Source organism: Aythya marila (genome assembly GCF_965140915.1).
Source record: "Aythya marila genome assembly, chromosome: 1".
Taxonomy (NCBI): domain Eukaryota; kingdom Metazoa; phylum Chordata; class Aves; order Anseriformes; family Anatidae; genus Aythya; species Aythya marila.
Window position 1 is genome coordinate 126,183,903 of NC_139042.1, and position 21,060 is coordinate 126,204,962.

General features: G+C 41.7%; 1 protein-coding gene across 1 annotated transcript; it reads left to right on the plus strand.

Moving 5' to 3' along the window:
• Positions 1–3: 3 nt before the first annotated feature.
• FOXM1 (forkhead box M1) lies at positions 4–9,102 on the plus strand. The gene is made up of 9 exons (XM_082775800.1): positions 4–80; positions 1,059–1,652; positions 2,757–2,905; positions 3,109–3,330; positions 3,754–3,882; positions 4,469–4,513; positions 5,455–5,530; positions 5,982–6,163; positions 7,243–9,102. Exons 2-9 carry the CDS (start codon positions 1,106–1,108, stop codon positions 8,293–8,295), a joined length of 2,403 nt encoding a protein of 800 aa, XP_082631926.1. The 5' UTR covers positions 4–80; positions 1,059–1,105; the 3' UTR covers positions 8,296–9,102.
• Positions 9,103–21,060: the final 11,958 nt, after the last annotated feature.

Below are 21,060 nucleotides of genomic sequence, written 5' to 3' on the forward strand. Positions count from 1 at the left end.
TGAGCCGAGCCGAGCCGAGCGGTGCCGCGGGGCCGGCAGCGCCGCCGGGGCTCCCTCCGCCACTCCGGCCCTGCCCCGCGGTGAGTGCTGCCCGCCCGGCCACGGGGGGAGAGGGGGGTGCCCGGGGCGGGGGTGAGGCCTCCCCGGGAGGAGCGGGGCCCTGGGTGCCGCAGCTCGGGGCCGCCGGGCAGCCCCGGCGCCCCGCCACGCTGGGCGCCGCCTCGGCTTTTTGTCCCTGGGGCTCTATTTTATTTATTTATTATTTATTTTTAACTCACGCAGGAGGCTTACTGGCAGTTTTCTTGCTTACTGGCAGGCCCTGTCAAATCCACCGATGCCAAATATCTTCGTTAAGAATTCTTATCTAAAATCTTACCTAAATCGTTTCTTATCTCAAGGTTTTGGGATTTGAGTCGTATGCTGCCCTGTGACAAGCTTGCCCGATGCTACAGAATTCTACAGCAGGAATAACTGGAGCGTTTACTCCACACTTATTTCAAAGCATCTAGCCTCTGCTGCTTTTATTATGTGCTCTTATGGTGTCCAGGGCAATCTGCTGCCCAAATCTTACACCATCTGCTAAATCCCCTTTTCTCTCATGTTGCATGATCTGCTTACAGCAATAAGATGTAAGGATCAGGGCTGCTATTTCTGTGTTACAGCTTCTCATCCCTCCAGCTTGCTGGCTGATGCTGATCAAACCACTTTACAGCTAAGTCTTAGCATCCCTTTCTGCAAAGCAGATACACGTACTTTCCTTCCCTGTTAGGTACTCTATGACTCTGAACTTCTGATATAAATTATCTGCTTTGCAAATATCTCTCCTGTCCTGCTTACACAAGATGTGAATAAGAGAATTACGAGAATTACAGTACTATTTTCCCATAGCTTGGTCAATCTTGTTAAAAGTTTTCAATTCCTTTTTTTTTTTTTTTTTTTCCTAGCAGTGTAATTACTGGTGATTACACATGCGCTGTGGAAGGCCTGTGGCAATTTGCTGCATCTTTCTTTTCTATTCCTGCCATCTTCACTCTTACGTTATATCTTTTGTTTTGCAGGACTTATTCTTCCCGTTTTCAATGGAGAGTGACTGTACGGATCAATAATGAGGACCAGCCCTCGCAGGCCCTTAATTCTCAAAAGACGGAAGCTGGCCCTTCCACAGAAGGATGCACCCAGTACTTCAGCAAGAGATGAGCAGGATGGTCAGGGACAAAAGACATCTAAGCAGGAGCACAGCCAAGAGGACCAACGTGACAGCCAAGGCAGAGACAAAATGGACTCTGGCCTGCAGAAATTCCCAGCAGGAATAAAAATAATCAACCATCCTACCATGCCCAACACACAAGTAGTGGCCATCCCTGCAAATGCTGATATTCAGAGCATCATAGAAGCCCTTACAGCAAAAGGAAAAGAATGTGGAAATAATGGGCCCAACAAGTTCATTCTCATTAGCAGTGGGGGCACCTCTTGTTCATCAGGTTCAGGACTGTCGCAGCATCTCCCCTCAGAGAAACCTGGTGCAGCGATCAAGGCTGCTGATGGTCAAGTAAGAGAGAAGAATGTCATGCAGACACCTGGGCTTGCAGGAGGGACAACGACCTGGCACTCAGGAGTTGATTCTGTGGTTGCACAGGAACAGGAGAGCACCAGTATGTAACTCTTACCCTTTCCTTCATCATGATAGATGGGCAAAGTTGTGCAAAGTGGGACAATGAGTGGGACAATGGATCTCAGTATGCAGTAAATTGTTAAATTATTTACAAAATAGCTGTATATATGTAGCGAAATCTGAAGGGTCCCTGTGGATATGTTTTTGGTGGAAGAGACAGGTCTGGCATATGAAGGTGTGTACCAAGGCAAAATTTTAGTGCTAAGGGAAAAAGAAGTGGGGTTGGTTTAAGGGAATCTAGTCTATTAGAACAAAATACTAAGCAAAGAAGTGATGGATGGAATCAAGACAAGCATGAAGTACTCTAGTCAGTGACAAAACATAGGAGCCTGGAGCTCTGAAAGAGAAATGTTTCCCATCCTTTCATAACTAAGTGGCAAGTCCATTTTTTCTTGACTGTCACATGAAGTTGATGGGCAAACGTTAGAAGTAGCATAGTTTTTACTTTGACTCACTGCTTAAATCGTATTTGTAACTTAAAATAGCTATGTAGCTTTTGTCTATGGCAAACTTTATCCTGCTGCCTGACAGGAACCCACATACTGTTCTAGTTAGTAGATATATTGTTACAAACAGACTCACTAGAAACAATAAAACTGCAGTAGTTTTCCATTGTTGCTATTGAAAAACCCTGAAAACATGGAGCTTCTGACTTGGGTCTTGTGCTTAGTCTTTCTTTCTTTCTATGGTGGCATAAAGTGGTTTATGCCACCACTTTCCTTGGCCTTTGCTTAATGGGTTCATCTTTTAGCTGAAAATGCTTGAATTCTTGAAGTACTGGAGTTAACACTGTCCTGTTTTGATTGAGAGCAATAGTCTGGTTTGATTGTTTTGTTTTGTGTCTTTTTTTTTTTTTTTTTTTTTTTAAGGCTTCAGCTTTTTTCAGGAATTGGGCAGATTCTCATGCAATCAGGAATTTAAGGTATATGCACAAGAAGCTTTAGCTTTGCAGTATCATCTTGTCCTTATCGTGACACAGGGATACCTTTTTGAGCAGTGTGATTAGCGCCTTACATTTGGCATTAAGGTGAAGGAAGAGGATTACTTGTGAGTAAGCAGAGTTATGGGCTTGTTATCCCGACAGGCAGTGGCGAGACAATGAGCTCTGTGCTGGATAATAGTCTCACTAACATCCAGTGGCTGGGGAAGATGAGAACTGATGGACTAAGTCCCTGTTCTGTGAAGCAAGATATGGAGAAAGAGAACCAGATACCTCTGCAGGAAAAAATCAAGGTAAGCAGGCAAAGGCAACATAGTGTGCACTGAAACTCTTCATAGGGATGCAATTCATGTGGATTAGAAGACTTGCAAGAACTAGATGTGACCAACTCTAAGTAACCTGATATTGCCTCTTACTGATTTTGAATAGCAGGACAGAGTATCCAGCTCTTTTTGTCAGCTCTTTGAGCACTCATGTATTGTTTTTTCTGTCTCAGACTGAAGAAGATTCTGCTGCTGTTGCCATTCCTACCTCCTCTTCTTCCTCCTCCTCCTCATGGCAGGATTCGATATCAGAACGACCTCCTTACTCATACATGGCCATGATCCAGTTTGCCATCAATAGCACTGAGAGGAAGCGTATGACTCTAAAGGACATCTATACCTGGATTGAGGATCATTTCCCATATTTTAAACACGTGGCTAAGCCAGGTTGGAAGGTAACAAGTAGGCCCTCAAGTTGCTGTGGGCCTCAGGGTGGTACAGTCATAAGCTTTCTGGGTGAAAATGAAAAGTTGTTCCCCAGCCTGCAGAGCAAGAAGGAAAGTAATTTAAACATCCCACCCCAAATACTCTCTCATTCCAGGTGTTCCCCCTTCAACTTCTTGTATCCTTTTTCTTGTGCTACATAGGCAGGATGGTGGGATGTTTGATCATTGCAGTAAGAATAGGGCTCTCGAGTAAAGAGAGTAAGAGACTTATGGTAAGGTTGGCTGGGTATGCAGTGAATATGAAGGTCCACATTGTCTGGACTTTGAAATGGAGTCTCCTCTGCCAGAGCAGTCATGTCTGAAGTAAGCCCTACAGTGCTGATAACAAAACTTCTGCTATTCAATTTCTCTCCCTTGTTCCTTTTTCTTCAGAACTCCATACGGCACAACCTGTCCCTTCATGATATGTTTGTCCGTGAGACATCTGCTAATGGTAAAATCTCATTTTGGACTATTCACCCTGATGCCAACCGTTGCCTAACGTTGGACCAAGTGTTTAAGGTGAGTGCCTCATGCAGAGAAAATGGAGCAGCCTATCCAGTCCATACTAGACAGGCACCTTAATTTAAAAGGAAATTTAAGCTACTTTGACATCAGCTTCTCTGTAAAAGCTGGACTCAGTCCTGACAAACAGATGAATACTGTATTTGAAAGAAAAAGTGCTGTGGCTTTTGCTGCTGGAGCTTTTCTGGGATGCATTTAATTCTTCGGGTGGTGTACCAAAAGTAAAAGTGAGTTAGTTCAACCTGTTTCCATGGGCCTGCAACAAACTTCTAGTGAGAAGCTTTCCACTGAAGTGGGCTAGCAGTTCTTGTGTTGACTAGACAGCCACAGGATGGAATTGTACTGTCCCACTGTCCCAGCCAGGTATTTTAGGAAGTACCATTTCTATAGAAGAAACAGCTTGCAGGTCTGGTACAGGCATGTTTAGTCTTTTGTGTTTTCTGCAGTGGGTGGGCAGATTTACTCTGGTTTGCTTGAATTATACGAGGATTAAACTGTCCCATTTCCCTCCCCCCCTCTCGTTGATAACTTCCTCTTATTTTCTTATTTTTTTTTCTCCCTCTCAATGCCTTGTTGCTACCAGCCGCTGGACTTGGGGTCACCAACATCGCCTGAGCACTCTGAATCAGTAAGACTTTCCCCCTGGCTCGGGGCTTGGGCTTCCATTCTCCTCTTGCCCGTCACTGAAGGAAAAGACAAGAGATCTGGGGAGGGGGGACTGGGTCACTGCTGCACCTGGTCATACACTCTGTGCACACCCTTTCTGGGGAAAGGTGTTGAGCCAAAGGTTGATTGCCTTCAGGTGATATGGTCTCTATACAGCTTGGCTAGAGCTGTACAACTTTGAGCAACTAAAAATCTACTGCTGAAATAGGATGCAGTGGGCACCAGCAGGCTTCAGAGAAAGCTAAGACAGGGTTTGGGTACAATCCTAATCTGTGGCAGCAGTCCCACTCTGTTCTGGGTCTCGCAACCAGAGAGAATGGGATCCCTCTGTGTTCCTTGTTTCATTTGGAACCCAGCTGCACTGTGACTCTTAGAAGGATAAACCCATTTACTGTCCATGCATTCAGCAATTTTAACAATGATGGATTTACAATGAGCCAGTAAGACACTTTTCTGTTACCACTACAGTCCTGGCCCTCATTCCGTCTGCTTTGACCTCTGATTCCTGTGTTGCCTCTGATATTCCACTTGAACTTCAGGTCTACGGTTTGTATGGAAATCAAATACACAATAAATGTATGCTGTTCAACTTTCCTCAGGCACTGAGGGCACTGGAACAAGGTCAGTTCTACAGCAGAGTACACAGCTGGATCAGCTATTTCGTGCCATTTCCTTCTTTTTTGACTGGTAGCTAGCTTTGAGATGGCATGACCACAAAACAGCAAGTGTTGCAGAGAGAGAGACAGCGTGATTGCTGGGTGCTAACAGCTGCTTTTCCTGTAATTAGCTCAGCACAGGCTTCTGGATTTGCAGTTCTGAATGAGACAACGGAATAAATATGAATTCTTCTCTTTAAATCTTTTCCTCCTTCCTCTCATCTTCCTTATTTTACAATGTCTACAGCAGCAAAAGCGACATGTTCCAGATCTTCAGAAGAACGTGGGAAGCAGCAGCAGCAAAACTGAACCCCAGAATGCACGTAAGTGTCTACATCAGCTGAGGCCAAAGAGAACCATTCTCATAAATCTTAGGCACTCTCCCAGGTTCTCGTAGGAATAAAGTAGAGATTTTTATCCAGCTTTGCCTGCTTACAGACTTCCTACAGCTGCTCCCATCTGTCAGGTTTAGAGCTGAATGTAGAGCTACAGTCTCTAAGAGGATGGGAGGGAACCGGGTGTTCAAACTGAGTGAGAATAGAATTTCCCCAACTTGAGGACTAGGATCTGTATGAGAGGCTGTATTTTCCTCTTCATCAGGCCTTCTGGCTTGGGATTTGTATCCTCAAAACTAACAGAAAAGGCAGGTGAACCTGTCTCTGATAAAATGGTTATTTGGGGGTATTTAGAAGTACTTTCTGTTAGGTATCTGATTTTTCCAGAGGTGGTAGAAGAAGGGCAGGAGGCTAACAAATCCATTCTTTTCCCTTCGAGGCCGAAAGATGAAGCCTTTGCTTCCTCGCATCAACTCCTACCTGGTTCCAATCCAGTTTCCTGTGAGTCAGCCTCTTGTGTTGCAGCCTTCTATGAAGGTTCCTCTATCCATGGCCCAGGGAGCATCCCTCAACAGCTCAGAGACCTTCCAGTGCAATAAACGCGTGCGCATTGCACCAAAGGTTGTTTTTAATTCTTGCTTTTGGGGGGCTGGGATGGAATGGGGTGTGTTGTATTTTGTTTTCTCCATAGCTGCTGTTTTCCACGGACTGTGTTCTTTACATGGTTCCTTTGTGTATCTTTACTGGGTCCTCCAAGTTTATGGCTAGGAACCAACCAGTGGTGATCCTTGCTGTCCTTTTCTGTCTGTAGGGTCAGCGTTAACTGCTAGTTGACTTGCTGTTAAGGACGTTACTTTAATTCAGTGGAGGAGTGGGCACTCTGGACTGCGTGGTCCAGACTGTCTTTTTCCTACTGCTCAGATGTGAGTAAGTAGGAATGGGAAAAATAGCTTTGTTCTGCCCCTAAAGCACTCCGAATTTCATAGCTCTGAAGAGTCAGCCTAAATATAGGGCACTGCTTTTGAAAGAGCATTTACTTGCACGTAGACTCTTCCCAGAGATTTTCAGTATCTGCTATTTGCCAATTGTGGAGTTCTCAGTTATTCTGGGCTGAAGAAAAAACAGCTATTAAACAGGGCTTACTCTTCACATCTTACTGACTCACTGTCTTGGATGCTTAGGCATTGTCAAGCTTTTCCATCCTTTCTAACCTTAATCTTGTTTTCCTTCTTGTTCCTGTTGCTTTATATTCTCTCCTGCTGTGATTTGTCTCTTCCTTGTGTTTTTTTCTTCTAATAACCTCAACATTTCTTTCTTTTTTCCTTGGTTTCTGGGAAAACTGTCCCCATTCATTTTGTCATTGCATATGCACGTAATGTAAGGAGGAATCAAAACCATAAATATGTGGCACTTCTCCTGCCTGTCCTTCTAGAAATTGCTCATTGCAGAAGTACTCTGAAGGGCATGACTTCCAGTCACTTAGCTAAAACCCTTCCCATTGTGATCTGTAGGCTCCTCTGTATCAATTTCACAGGAAGATCAATGTTTATCCATTGTTATTGCTATTTCTTTCTCCTTTTACCTGTTCTGCTGTCCTTTACTACTAGTCTTTCTTTATTTTTTTTTTTCCACTGCCACTTGTATTTTAAATGGGTTAGATTCTTGCTAACTGACTGCATATCACTTTTGTCTCTTTGTAGATGTCACTCTCTATGGATGAGTCATCCTCTTTGCCTGTGGCTATTGTCAAGGAAGAGAGTCAATGTGATGAAGGCCTATTTTCTCAAACCCATTCTCTAAAGGAGAGCAGCTCCCAACCCGGTGAGGAATTGGCTTCTTTCCCTGAGACTCGCTGTATAAAAGAAGAGGAGGTCTCACAGCTGGATGATTGGTTGTCCCCCTTTGCCTCAACCCTAACTGTAAAGGAAGAGCCAGCCTTGTTCCTCCCAGTCTCAGCTGCAACTGAGAAGAAACATTTCACCGCACTGAAGTCACCATCTAAGAGTTTTTCTGACACGTTAGTTATAAAGAGACGTGAGAGGCGGGAAATGAGCAGATCCAGAAGGAAACAGCAGCTAGCACTGCCTTGCTCTGAAGAGCCTGTCCTCATTTTGCCAGAGAGCAATGACTTTGACCCTTTCCGGTTAGGGGCAGACTTACCCTTCCTGCAGGAAAGCCAGGCTCCAGAGAATGTATCGCAGCTCAGCTGCCTGCAGGGGGAAGAGGGGCCTTTCAAAACACCAGTCAAAGAGATGTTCAACAAATTGCCAGTTTCTTCCACTCCCAGCAAAGTCCCAGAAAATGCTACTCCCCCACTAGGAGGCCTTGATCCCTGGAAGTCTGCATCGTTGGCCAAGGAAAGTAATGAGCTGGATTTCAGTCCAGTGAGAACCCTTCAGTTGCCATTTGCGCCCCTCCAGGAGAACCAGGACTTGCTGGGTTTTAACAGCACACCCCTTAAAAATCCTCTCTTTGAGTCCCCTCGGGAACTGCTCAATGCAGACTCAAGTGACATGGTGCATGGCCCCCTCACAAGCTCTCCAGCTTTTACTAATGAATCTACCAAGCAGTTGTCTGTTGAACTGCCAGCTTCTGGCTTTACTGAAAACCGGTCACTCATGGAGGGCCTGATCTTGGACACTATGAATGACAGTTTGAGCAAAATCCTTCTAGATATCAGCTTTCCTGGTCTTGAGGATGAAAATCTAGGAACGGACATTAGTTGGTCTCAGCTCATACCTGAACTGAAGTAAACTGGCCAGAGGGCTGAATTTGGCTTATTTTGATATTATAGAAAGCACTCTCCTCTTCTGAGATCTATTCACATAGTCTAAAAAGACTGTCTGCTTTTGACTAATTCCCTTGTTTATGGGAATAGTGGGCACTATTGACTCCTGCTAAGCTGGGAGACAGGCCCATTGGCTGCTATAAACTCCCTTTTTGAGATGCAATAGACTATTTATGTGGGATAAGATAGCCTCTCTCCAAGGACTCTCATCTTTAGTACCAGGTTAGAGAGGTTCTTTCGGGAAAACATCTAGATAGACCCTGAATGGAATTGGCTACTCAAGGGATCAGAGAGAGATACCCCTCAGTTATGTCCGATAGAAAAGGCCCTGAGAACTTTCTCTTAGCTCTGTCCTTATTTCCCTTTGCTTTGTTCTCCTCTTATTTAGCATCTTTTGTGTAGTTCTAATGGCTGTAAATATTGTACATTCCTTACACTAGCTCTTAATTATAATAGTAATTTTATTCTTGTAGGATTATCATGGGAATATTTGGGCTGGTAAAGGGTTTGACTTAGTCTTGTCCGTGTGTCCCACTTGTCCTGTACTCTTCTACTCTAGATGAGAGCCCAAAATACTATTTTCTTCTTTGACCTAAGAAACCCATTGGCCTAGGCTGTTTTGAATGTTGCTGGCGCACAGATCTGAAAAATCATCTACACGTGACTGAGTGACTACCCAAGTTAAACAGAACCTAGGGGACTAGGTAGAGTCACTGTTGCAGTAAGATGGGCTTTTATTGAATGGTTAAACCAGTCCTCATTATATCATCAATTGAAAAATGTTTTTAAAAAATAATAAAATACCAATATTGGCAAGTGAATGCCAACATTTTCACTGAAAAGTGATCTCTGGAAGCACAAGGTATGTTTCTAAGTGCAATAGGGTGACTCATCCCAGTTCTCTAGAACTCGTTTCAAAAGAGGAAATTGGTATGGAAAAGACCTAATCCTTCTGCTTACAGTCAAATAATGGCTCACGCATCTACATATGCAATAAAGTTTCTCTGGGAGCACAGTTGAGTGTTGTCTTTACTGCTGCCACTTTTAGTAGCATGTTTAGGCTGGATGATGGTATGAACAGTTAATTTTATTTATTTATTTATTTTATTTATTTATTTTGCTTGCCTGACATATGCCCTGGATCTTAGTTCTGGAAATAAGGCTAGATTGCTATGGGAGAGGAGAGGATCAATGAGAAGAGGATGTGTTTAGTATTGCTTTGTATTTAAAAGAAACTTTTCATGTACAGGTGATGCTTTGATAGCAAGGGTTGTTTATAAAATAGTTTCAGTAGCAGGCAAGGCAACCACAGCCATCACCTGGGCAAACTGTTCAATTTCTGTATTGGTCTATGTTTACAAGAGGTTAGGAGCACATTGCCTCAAATGATTCCACAAAATTAAGTGAGCTTCCTTGGTACTGTGCCAATGATAGTCCATGGAAATATCTCACTGCCTAACATCAGGAAGTTATGAAATTTTCTTTCACCCCTAGGCAATGTGGTTTCTTGAAATCTTTGTTCTATCTGAAGCACTGAGGGTGGGGGCAGAAATATTTTGAGTAGTCATAGAGCACAAAAAGGTGGAAAAAGAAAAAGGAAGAGAGAGAGGCCAAGCACGTACTAAATGCATTTTACTCACTGCTGTATCACAAGAAAGCAGCTCCACTAGAGAAGCTGAGGGAAAGTGCACTAGTTTATATCCCCTGTTTTGGAATGCTTAATATTTGTCTGATCTCTGGTCTGTCTTGTTCAATGATGTGGTACAAAATGTGTGTTTTTGTTTTTTGTTTAAAAAAAAAAAAAAAAACATGCAGCAAATCTGTTTTTGGTGGGCTAGAGAACTAGATCTGTGGGGATCAGTGTGTTGAGGTTTTTTGTTTGGTTTTGATTTAATTTCTTCTGTTAGACAACAGTTAGCTTATGCCTGCAGTGCAGGATCTCATTTTTGTTTTCTCTCTTTGAAAGAGTTGTGGGTTTTTTTTTTTTTTTTTTTTTTTTTTTTTTTTTTTAATCTAAATGTTATACAAATACAGCTAATCATTGTATGAATTCTTTTAAGCTTTTGTTTTCAACCACAGGCAACACAAGTGCTGTCTAGATTAGTGAGAATCTACTGGACAATTTTCTGTTGTCATTGTTTTCTGTTTGTCTTCAGTTCTTATAAATTTACATTTCTTAAGACTTTTAGCACATCCTTATTTCAAAAAACACAGCTATAGGTTTACAGTCCACCTCTGTTCTTTTCCTTGTATTTTCTTCAACATAGTTACTTTTTTCTATCATCTACCTGTTTAATAGGCAGACTTGTAGTAGTAAACCGCTGCTGCTGTCACTGCCTACATCCTCAAAGGACTTAAGAACTGAGTATAATCCTATGCTATTACTACTCTTAATTCCTACAGCAATGATTGAAATATATTTTTTTCTAAATGGGTAAATCATGGGAAGGAAATTAGAAAAGGGGCCAAATATTCCTATTGCCCATATTCTCAGCTGTGCTATCCTGTTCCTAGCAGCACTATGTTTTTTCTGTCCTCATTGGGTAAGTAATCAGGACGTTTCCAGTATTACTCAGGCCATCTTGACATTACCAAATCACAGTTGGTTACTTGACTCCTCCTTTTATATCATATACTTTTTACTGGTGTGGATGGGTAAATCCCTATGCTGTGGGTCAGAAATACAGAAACTTAATCTGAAACATCAGAACAGCACCAGCAGACTAGTTTCTGTATTTTCTAAATGCAGAACAATTTCCACTCAACATTTCTGTTTCTTCTGTCATCCGTAAACATAAGAGCAGAAACTTAGACGTGCATGTTTTTAAAAATTGCAGTTCTCTTACATGCATTTGTTACAGATTATTTGCTCTCAGCAGATATTTCCAGCTCTTACTGGTTATTATTTCAGCTTCTCTTGAGAGGAATATTGTATTTCCTGATCTACATTTCTGTCTGCTTAGCACAAGCGATTGCTCATTTTGAGGCCAACAGTAAAAATATTTTACTAGCCTGCCACGTAGATCTCAGACCAGAAAAGTTTTGTCATTGATTCAGATATTGAAGCTGTATCACTTCTGATTGAATCTCAGATGTTTGCTCGCCTCTGGGTAGGAAATAAGAAACAAAGCTGAAGGCTATGATTGTTGGCTGTCAGAGGCCTATGTGTGTTTTGTTTATGATTGATTTGCTGACACTGCCTATGAGGGCAGGTCTTAATTCCTTCTTACCTATAAATTTCCTCTAGTGAGGAGCTCATGTCCTCCAGCCCTGACTGAAATCATTCTCCTCTGAGAAGGAAATTGTAACAGACTGCTGTGAAAACTCATCAAAGCCACACAACACATCTGTCTTCAGGGAGGGGAGCCCAATCTGAGGAGAAAGCCATAAACCTATATCTAGACCCAGTGAGAAGGAGAGATGCAGATGGAAGAAGGCAAGATCATAGTCATGAGACTGCAGGAGAGGCACACCTTGTGGCATGCTTTCTGCCAGTGCACATTACACAGCTGTCAACGCTTAAAGCTTGTCAAGCCATCCTGTTTGACTTTTACCTCATTTCTTGCTACTGAGAGGATGCACATGTGTAACTAATACCAGAGCCACCTAACAAAAAATTACATTCCTAGCTGATTATTAAATGCTTTTGTCCTTGAAATAGCATCAGTTCCAGGTGGGTGATCCTTTGCTCTCCTGGTAAGCGGAGGTTCCCTGAAGGCCACTTGACATGGCTGAGCAAACGGGAAGAAATGACCTTTTTGCCCTGGCACTCTTTGAACTAGTAGGAGACATCAGTATTGCAACCAGTTCTCTTTTCCACTGACAAATGGTGCCACCTTTCTCCAGGTGACAATGGGACAGGGAAACTGCTTTGTTGCTGGGGTACAACTTGGAAGCCTCCCTGTACAAGCATTGTGAGCTTGTACAGCCTCCACATTCATCATTTTATGTTCTGTTGCCAAAGAAAGGGGAGAAAGATTTGCAACAGGGTTTTTAGCTGAAATCTAGTGCTCATGCTGTGTATGTGACTACCTGCAAAGGCAAATAGAAGGGTAATGTATGTAGTTAGTGTAATATTTATTGGCTGACTTTTATGACATTCAGATATCCACAAAGGGAACTGCAGGTCTACTGCTAAATATCATGTCAGTCAGACAATGGAGATAAAGGTAAAAAAGGGAGAAATAAAGATAGAGTCAGTGACAGTTCAGTGCAGTACTAAGGTATGCCTGCCATGAAGGATGCATTCCAGTATCCTCAGTGCTTAGAAAACAGATGGAAGACTATCCTGTAGAAGAGATGTTTCCAACCCCAGGAGACTGTTGACTACTTGTGTTGAGTTACTGCTTTCCTGAGGAGATTCTGAGCTGTTAATAAGCAGGCTGAGGTGCTGGTGTTGTGTGTCAACTCTGGAGGATCACCTATTACATTCACAGGTAAGGTGAAACCAAACTACTGTGATAATGGAATTATCTCTGAGAAAATGGGAAGAAAATGCCTGATCATAAACAACAACAACAACAAAAAAATAACTCTGTTAAAGTTAATTTTTTTAATATAAAGTTACTCCAAAATCAGTACATCCTTATGGGTGAGAAGTCAAGCAAAGTGGGAAGAGGTCTGCATGGGCAAATGAGCAGACTGGTAAAACTCAGAAGAAAGAATAGTGCAGAAGGTGGAAAAAGGGACAGGCCACATGGGAGGAATATAGGAACACAAGCATGCAGGGATACAACAAGGAAGGCTGTTGCATAAATGGAATTAAATCTAGGAAGGGATATCAAGGACAACATGAAGGGCTTCTTCAAACTCATCAGTAGCAAAAGGAAGATGAGGAAAAATGTGGGTCCACTGCTGAATGGGGTAGGTGCCCTTGTGACAAAGGGCTGCAAAGACCAGCCCTCAGGAATCCCAGATCCTAGAGAAAAGAGAGAAAACCTGGAGAACGGAAGACTTTCCCTTGGTCAAGGAGGATCAGGTTAGAGATCATTTAGGCAAATCTGAAACCCACAAATCCATGGGCCCAGATGGGATGCACCATGAGTGCTAAGAGAGCTGGAGATTGTTATTGCTAGGCCACTCTTCATAATCTTTGAAAGGTCATGGAGATCAGGAGGAAGGGGCCTGAGGACTGGAAGAAAGACATTGTCATTCCAGTCTTCAAAAAGGTAAAGAAGGAGGACCTAGGAAACTGCAGGCCAGTCAACATTACCTCCATCCCTGGAAAGGCGATGGAACAACTCATCCTGAAGTCATCTATAAGCATGTGTCTAAGAAGACTGTACCACATCGGACAAACAAAGATAGTGAACTGGAAACAACAGATGTGAAGAAGGCAGAGGTACTTAAAAACTTCTTTGCCTCAGTCTTCAGTGGTGGTGGTCAAATTTCCCACATCTCTTGAGTCTCTGAACCTTTAGGTGGGGTCTGGGAGAGTGGAGTCCCTTCCAACTGTAAGTAAAGAGCAAGTTTGGGACCTCCTGACGCAACTTAATAACTGCAAAGCTATGGGGCCTGATGACAGGCATCCCAGGGTCCTGAAGGAATTGGCTGATGTAGTCACCAAGTCACTCTCCATCATATTTGAAAAATCGTGGCAGTCATGTGAAGTCCCCAGTGACTGGAAAAAGGGAAACATCGCTCCCATTTTTAAAAAGGGTAGAGAGGAGGATGTGGGGAACTACAGAGCAGTGAGCCTCAACTCTGTGCCTGGCAAGATCGTGGAACGAATCCTCCTGGAGGCAATGTTAAGGCACATGCCTTAACAGGGTGTGATCCAGGACAGCCAGCATGGCTTCACCAAAGGCAAATCATGCCTGACCAATCCGGTGGCCTTCTATGATGGAGTGATTGCATCAGTCAACAAGGGAAGACCAACTGATGTCATCTATGTGGACTTCTGTAAGGCTTTTGACGTGGTCCCACATGACATCCTAATCTCTAAATTGAAAAGGTACGGATTTAAAGGGTGGACCATCCGGTGGATAAGGAATTAGCTTGATGGCCACACAGAGAGAATAGTGGTCAATGGTTCTATGTCCAGGTGGAGATCAATGATGAGTGGTGTCTCTCAGGAGTCTGTCTTGGGACTGGTGCTTTTCAATATCTTCATCAATGACATAGACAATGGGACAATGACATAGACAGTGGTCTGCCTCCTAGCTCCACACAGAACTATCTAAGTTGTGGTTTAATGTGACAGGCAGCTAAGCACCACACAACCAAAAAAAAAAAAACTCATTGGTTGAGATAAAGACAGTTTAATAGGACAGAAAAGGAAGGGATAATAATCATCATCATCATCGAATATACAAAACAAGTGTATTCTGACTGATGCCCAGACAGACCCTGAGCAATGGCAGCTCCCCTGGCCAAATACCACAAGTTTACTTGTTCAGCATGACCTTATATGTTATGGAATTGGACAGTTTGGGACAACTGTCTAGGTTGTTTCCCTTCACATTTTCTTGTGCACCCCCACCCTCCATTGCTGATAGGGTAGTAAACTGAAAAGTCCTTGTTTTAATGTAAATACTGCTCAACAAATAAAACATCATACTGTTATCAGTATTATTTTTCTCCTAAATCCAAAACATGGCACCATACCAGCCACTGTGGTAATTGCTGCGGTTCAGATGACACATTGGTTCTTGATTTTCAATTACAACTTTTATTGGAAAAATGTGTATGACAGATAGCTTGATACACAGTTTACCAATACAAAATAACAAGCAAAAGATTATGCAAAGCAGATTCAGTTCCATGCCTCAAAGTTTGTGAGAAGTCATTAAATAGAGCACAATGATTAATTGCATTTTTTTAAAAACTTGGAATTCCAGGATTCTGACATCACATGCTTGTCTATGCACAATATTATTTTGGATCATAGAACAGTACGAAATTCCAATTGCAATTGCAATTTCTATTTTGGATAATGGCTGTATATTGTTAATCTCTGAAACACTTGATTTAGGTGTAATTATATGACCTCTGCAGTATAATCTGTCCAGAATTACCAACATGTGTTTTCTACTTTAAGCTTCTGTTTTGAAAAGATTTTCTTCAGGGCAGTTAAAGTTTTGTCTGCCTAGCTTCTCATACACATACAGATAACGAGAGAAGGAATTGTGTCTGGCATTGTCAAGACAGCAGTAACCGAAACTTTAATAAAAATACTGATTTTCAAGAACTCCAACCTCTTAGGGCCACTTTGGGGAGGCTGGAAGTGACCATATGTGCTCTATACTTCTGCTGTCTCTATATTTAGACACCCCTCTGTTCTGTCTCTTGTTTAATGTGTTTTTATGTGTTTCTATGACCATACCCTATTTCCTCTTTGCTCTGTGTTTGCCTTCTCCTTTACTTCTCCCTCTCTTGAAGTGGGGAATGCTACAGGTTAGTGCTCAGATGCTGGGAACGTCTGTGATGTCCCATGATCATCAATAGTCCAGCCAGTTCTCTGAAGAGGGCTTTCAGGTTTACAAAGTTTCTGTTGGGAATAGTCTTACAAGAGAGCAGCTGGCTCTACATTTCCCTCTGCAACCCCACCACCAAGACGATCCCCAGCCTCCAGCCCCTAACCTGTCATCTAGATAACTTTGGTGCATACACTTGCTTTTTATAGAACTACACCACGTCTTCTCATGCCCTGTTCTCATTTTCTATGCTTATTAATCACTCTCTTTTTCTTTTTCAAAGGCTACTTGGGACCTTTGTCATTCCTTCATGTCTATAAATAGCAATATTGCCTTAAAACTTTGGATAGTGTTTGATTTATTTAGGATCCAATAATAGGAGGGGGAGAAATGTCAGGAGTGCAGCAGAATTGACACCATAAACTCATCATCTGCAGGGTGTTAGATCATTGAAGATGCTTTTGGCATCACTGTGCTTTTCCAAGTGTTTACAAATAATGAGATCAATGTCACTGAATGGTCTGATCTTACAAGCTCCACCCTGTAACTATTATTTGATAGCAAGCATTCTGCAATGCATACCCATGGGACTGACACATTGCAGTGATAAAAGCGTTTCTACCACTTTCCATAAACGAATCTCAGTTTTGTTTGTTTTGCTGTTTTTATTAAAATCCCAATTGCTGGAGTTAGGAGATCATAATATAACCTTTGCTGTCATTCAAACCATGCTATGGCCTAGCCATCAAGAATGCAAAAACCAGCTGGATGGCATGATATACAATTGCAGCCTAAAGGCTAAGAAATGAAAGGAATATGGTATTTAAAATAAAATTTCACTGTTAAACTAACACTGTTATCCATCAAGTCCTTGGGGTGATGACACATACCTCTGCCTTCCAGCCACTGTGTGCGCATTATCTACACAAAACTGGCTCTGTACTAGCAACTACCATGGTGGGTGATTCCATCACAAAATACTGAATTATTTGAGCAGAAAATATCCATACAGTCTCAGGCAGATTTATTCTTGTTCTACTGGGGAAAGAATGAGAAGGGAACACAGGGAATTCAGTTCAAACAACCCAATTGCTTCTATAAATGAAAGCAAAATAATGTTTTGCTTAGGTTATAAAAGCATTTAATACCAAACTTTTTGTTGAAAAGATCTACTTCCTGCTGTGCAGTAAATGCTTGAAGTTTATCAAGGTATCATTCTTGGGCTGGATGTATTCTTTTTTTTTTTTTTTCTGAATTTAATGAAAAATTTCCAACTTTTGTCTGAGTTATAAGTCCTCTAAAAATCTATTTCACATCTTTAGAAGAGACATAGGTGGCAACTAAAATCTGAGATTTTTCCAGTATGGATTGTGCTTCAGCACAGACTTGCTGAGGTGTATGGAGATTTTTTTCTGACCTGACTCTTCATGACTGCCAGGAGTTAAGCATGAGAACATGAGCTCTCTTGTGTTGCAGGGTCTTCTGCTGGTCTTTAAGGAGTGGGTGATGGGAAGGAAGACCTTGTTGAGAAGTGATTCAAGTAGCCTAGTACAGATGGAAACTGAGAAACAATAAGGAACAGGAAGAGTTGGATAAGGGCTACACTGGTCACAGATTCAACAGTCGTCCAGATTAAGGCTTTGGCAAAACAATCAGTCTTCAGGGATGGGTTTTACTAATGTTTGAAGTATAAGCCCAGCACCCAATACCCATAAATAGAATACACAATGGAGAAAAGATGATGATTCACTGAGCAGGGCTGAGGTGCTGTTCTCAAACCATCCAAACAGGATAATGCAGTCATGTCTTTGTAGATTTAGCCATTGAGCACTAAGACTTCAATTTCTGTATTTCTAGATGAAAGTCTGCCTTAAAAAAAAAGCCTGTGCAGGCTGTAACATCCTTTAGAGTGGCTCACTTTCCCCAGACTGGAGTGTGAGTGTCTGAGCAGTCCGATAGAACTGTTACAGTCGAGGTGTTCACAAAGCATCACAGTGCAGGAACCACAAGGGTGCTACAGGTGCAAATATACTTGGCTTAAACTGTGCATACCAACAAATATACCTGGTTAAAGTGATTACAGTTAATATCAGCAAGTTATACTGATGACTGATCAAGAATCTGATGGATCTCAATTGCTTTAAGATACAAAACAAGCTATTAGAAACATCACAGGAAACACTGCAGTAGTTCTAGCAACTGTTGATAGCAAAGTTTTACAGAGTCTGCTGGTGAATTTTAATAGTAACACCTGTCCCCAAAGGAAAGGAGCCTGGAGGCAAAGATAGCCAAAGAAGAGATGCTTTACCTTGAGGACTATATCCAAGACTAAACTGGGACTGATAAGGACTACGCTGGGCTTCATTTTGAGCAAGAAGATATTTGTTCTTTTTCTACAGGTAGCTATTACACGGGGGGGGGGGGGAAAGTACTGGTATTTTTCATTTATTTTCCAAGGCTTCATAACTGCTTTTGATAATACACTCACACATTAAGCTTGCTGAAGCAACTTTAACAGTGCTGTGGATTTATTTATTTATTTTTTTTTCTGTGTGGGTGTTCATCCTTTAGGACATTCTTTGAAAGGATCCTTAATGATGTAAAAAAATATTTATTATTATGGCTGGATGTAGAGACTTAAAAAAAAAAAATCCGTGTCAGAGATAAGTGAATTCTTAGCCTTAGATGAAGTGGATAATGGAAATGTTATTCTCCCTACAGATGGGAAGCAGAGAGACATTGAAATGAAAGTGAGTACTCAGAGATGTACACAGGGGACATCTTTCAGACTGCACGTTTTCAACTGCTGGGCTACTGGCCTTAAATTTGCAATTATCCTTGATCTCAGACTTTTGCATCCTTTTACTGGTGAACATATTTGTACCAGAAATTTTCTACTTTAAACATCTTCATGAGCACAGAGAAGCCCTAACCTGTGCAAGACTGTAGCCACAGTAATATGCATTAGAACTCTTTAATAGAAGAAGATATTCTTTCCCCTTGTGAAAACAAAGCCAAGTCATCTATTGTAATTAATGTAGCCATGTAACAGAAGGTGGAATTTTGTATTGCCTGCTGCATGATCAGTATCTGCTCTGTAGCAGCACTAATTATTCTAACCAAACAAAGAAGGTCTCTTTGCATACAGCTTAGTTCAAGCAGTGAAATCAATAAAGGCAGGACACAACTCATTGCAAGCAATATTTATACAGCAGGGGATATTCATATTGGACAATATTGTATGAAGTTTGCCACACTGTTTTCATAAAACCAGCCCCTGTGTGAGATGATTATAGAGACTTGACCATAAAGGTATACCTAGGCAAACTGAAGTACTTTCTGAATGACCTTACTGACAGGACACACTTTGCTGCAGGGCAGCTGAGCTAAAATGTTACATATATTTGAGATCACAATTATCTCAAGAAAATTTGCCAGACATTCACAGACATAAATACTGTAACTGGTTACTCATTACTTGAAGAATAGGAATATATTTTGTTATCCAAATTGACAAATTGGAGAGAATTCAAATCAGAAGAAGCATTTTTCATGCTTTTTTGTTTGTTTCTGGAGATGGAAAGAGAGAAAGAAACACGCATAATTTGCCTGAATAAAATTTGTGCTCTTGTTCTTCCTCTGCACCATCTGTGCATCCACAGATTGTGCACAGGTTGCAGACAGAATACTAGAGGTTGAACAGAAAGTCTTCTCATAGTGATTTTATACTGGGCCACCACAAGGAGTCTGCTGGCCCTGGCATAGTTGCTTAACCCTGTGGCACTACCACAGTAACTTGCAGCTTGCTCTACCAAACTGAGACAGTGCCTTGAAAACTGGTGTAATGTGGAAACAACCTCTGGGCTGGCTACATTATGTATGGGCTGTTGTTGAGCTCTGTAACAGCCCTACTTGATACAAAGGAAATGTAAAGCTCTTTATCTATAATCCACCCTCCCAAATACACTGTGTTGGCTCTACAAGAGGACAAACTAGTAATCTCCAAATTGTTGAAAGAAAGAAAATTCAAAGTCAGAAATAAATCTCTAAGAAAGTGACAAGTATTAGAAGCTTCAAAAGCAGCAGAATACTTTAAAGAGGAGCGATTAGGTTAGGTAAAGCTTCCCAGAACTGAGATACAAAAAATATCTGTGGTGAAAGACACTCAGCTTGTGAAATTCAAAGTCAAACCATGGAAAGTCTTCAACACAGCAGCTCTTCAAACAGCTGGGATATTCCGTAATGATCCTGGCAGTGAGATGTAAAGTCTTAATTTTGTGTTTTTATTTAATTTGGGAACTACACCTTTCAGCAAAGGAATCTATTACTACCCTTCAATATTCCAGGCAGTATTCATTGGTTGATTCAGCAACGGTATAGCTGGTTAGAATATTACCCTTGTTGCTTGGATGCAAAAACTGATTTTTCAGCTGGCTACTGGAAAATTCTGTTTTCCAATGCCTTTCTTCAGAAATATGGGCACCAGTTCTGAATTCTTCAGCATTTCCCAGGGAAAGGCATAGCCACTGGGAATAAACTTAAGTTTGCTACACTGTGGTCTGGTTCTTCGTTAGAAAACCTTTAAGAGTGTTGATTCTGGGAAAAAAAAAAAAAAGAAGAAAAAAAAAAAAAAGAGAAAAGCTGAAAGTACCTAATCTACTTAACAATCAGGCTCTTTTTAGCAAGAATGGGATGGAAAAAGTGAAAAGCTGAATAGAAAAAGCCAGAGATATAGAACCCAACATGCCTCTGAAAGGAGAAGATATAAACATAGATGAGTCCACCTCCATAATAATGCTAGGGTTTTCTTTGCCAGATCTAGGAACCAGCACATCACAGGATACAAAAAGTCAAGTGACCCACACTTTGGAGCAGAAGGGATGAAGGAGAGGAGAAAGCTTTAAACAACATTTGAAGAATTTTCCCCTATGAGGGACTAGGAGAGAAATAGTTTCTGAGTTAGGGGACAAGGTTAGGGGTCTAGACACTGAAGCAGGAATACTCCAGCAATAGCAATTGCAACAGCTGCAATGCAAGACAATTTTAACTGGGCTTCACCAAAGCACAGAACAAGAATAAGTTATAAAAGGGTGGGATATGTCCTACTTGAAGCATATAGCTAGCTATGAGGAGGAACTGGGGCTTGGAACTCTGAGTGCCTGCACACTCTTCCAAGGTGGTCAAGGATCTTATAGGAAGCTGTGTAACTCTGCCCATAGGCTTCAAGGCAGGGACTGGGGGGGATCTGGCTGTAAGATGTTATATTCTACTTTGCAGTTTTAAGGCCCGTTCTGAGGCTTTAAGAAAATTGGCAC

Excerpts from the sequence above, each read along its gene's own strand:
- FOXM1 (XM_082775800.1), top strand. The coding sequence starts at position 1,106 with ATGAGGACCAGCCCTCGCAGGCCCTTAATTCTCAAAAGACGGAAGCTG. Across the intron at positions 1,653-2,756 it reads ACAGGAACAGGAGAGCACCA|GCAGTGGCGAGACAATGAGC; the intron begins GTATGTAACTCT and ends TTATCCCGACAG. Across the intron at positions 6,164-7,242 it reads GCGTGCGCATTGCACCAAAG|ATGTCACTCTCTATGGATGA; the intron begins GTTGTTTTTAAT and ends GTCTCTTTGTAG.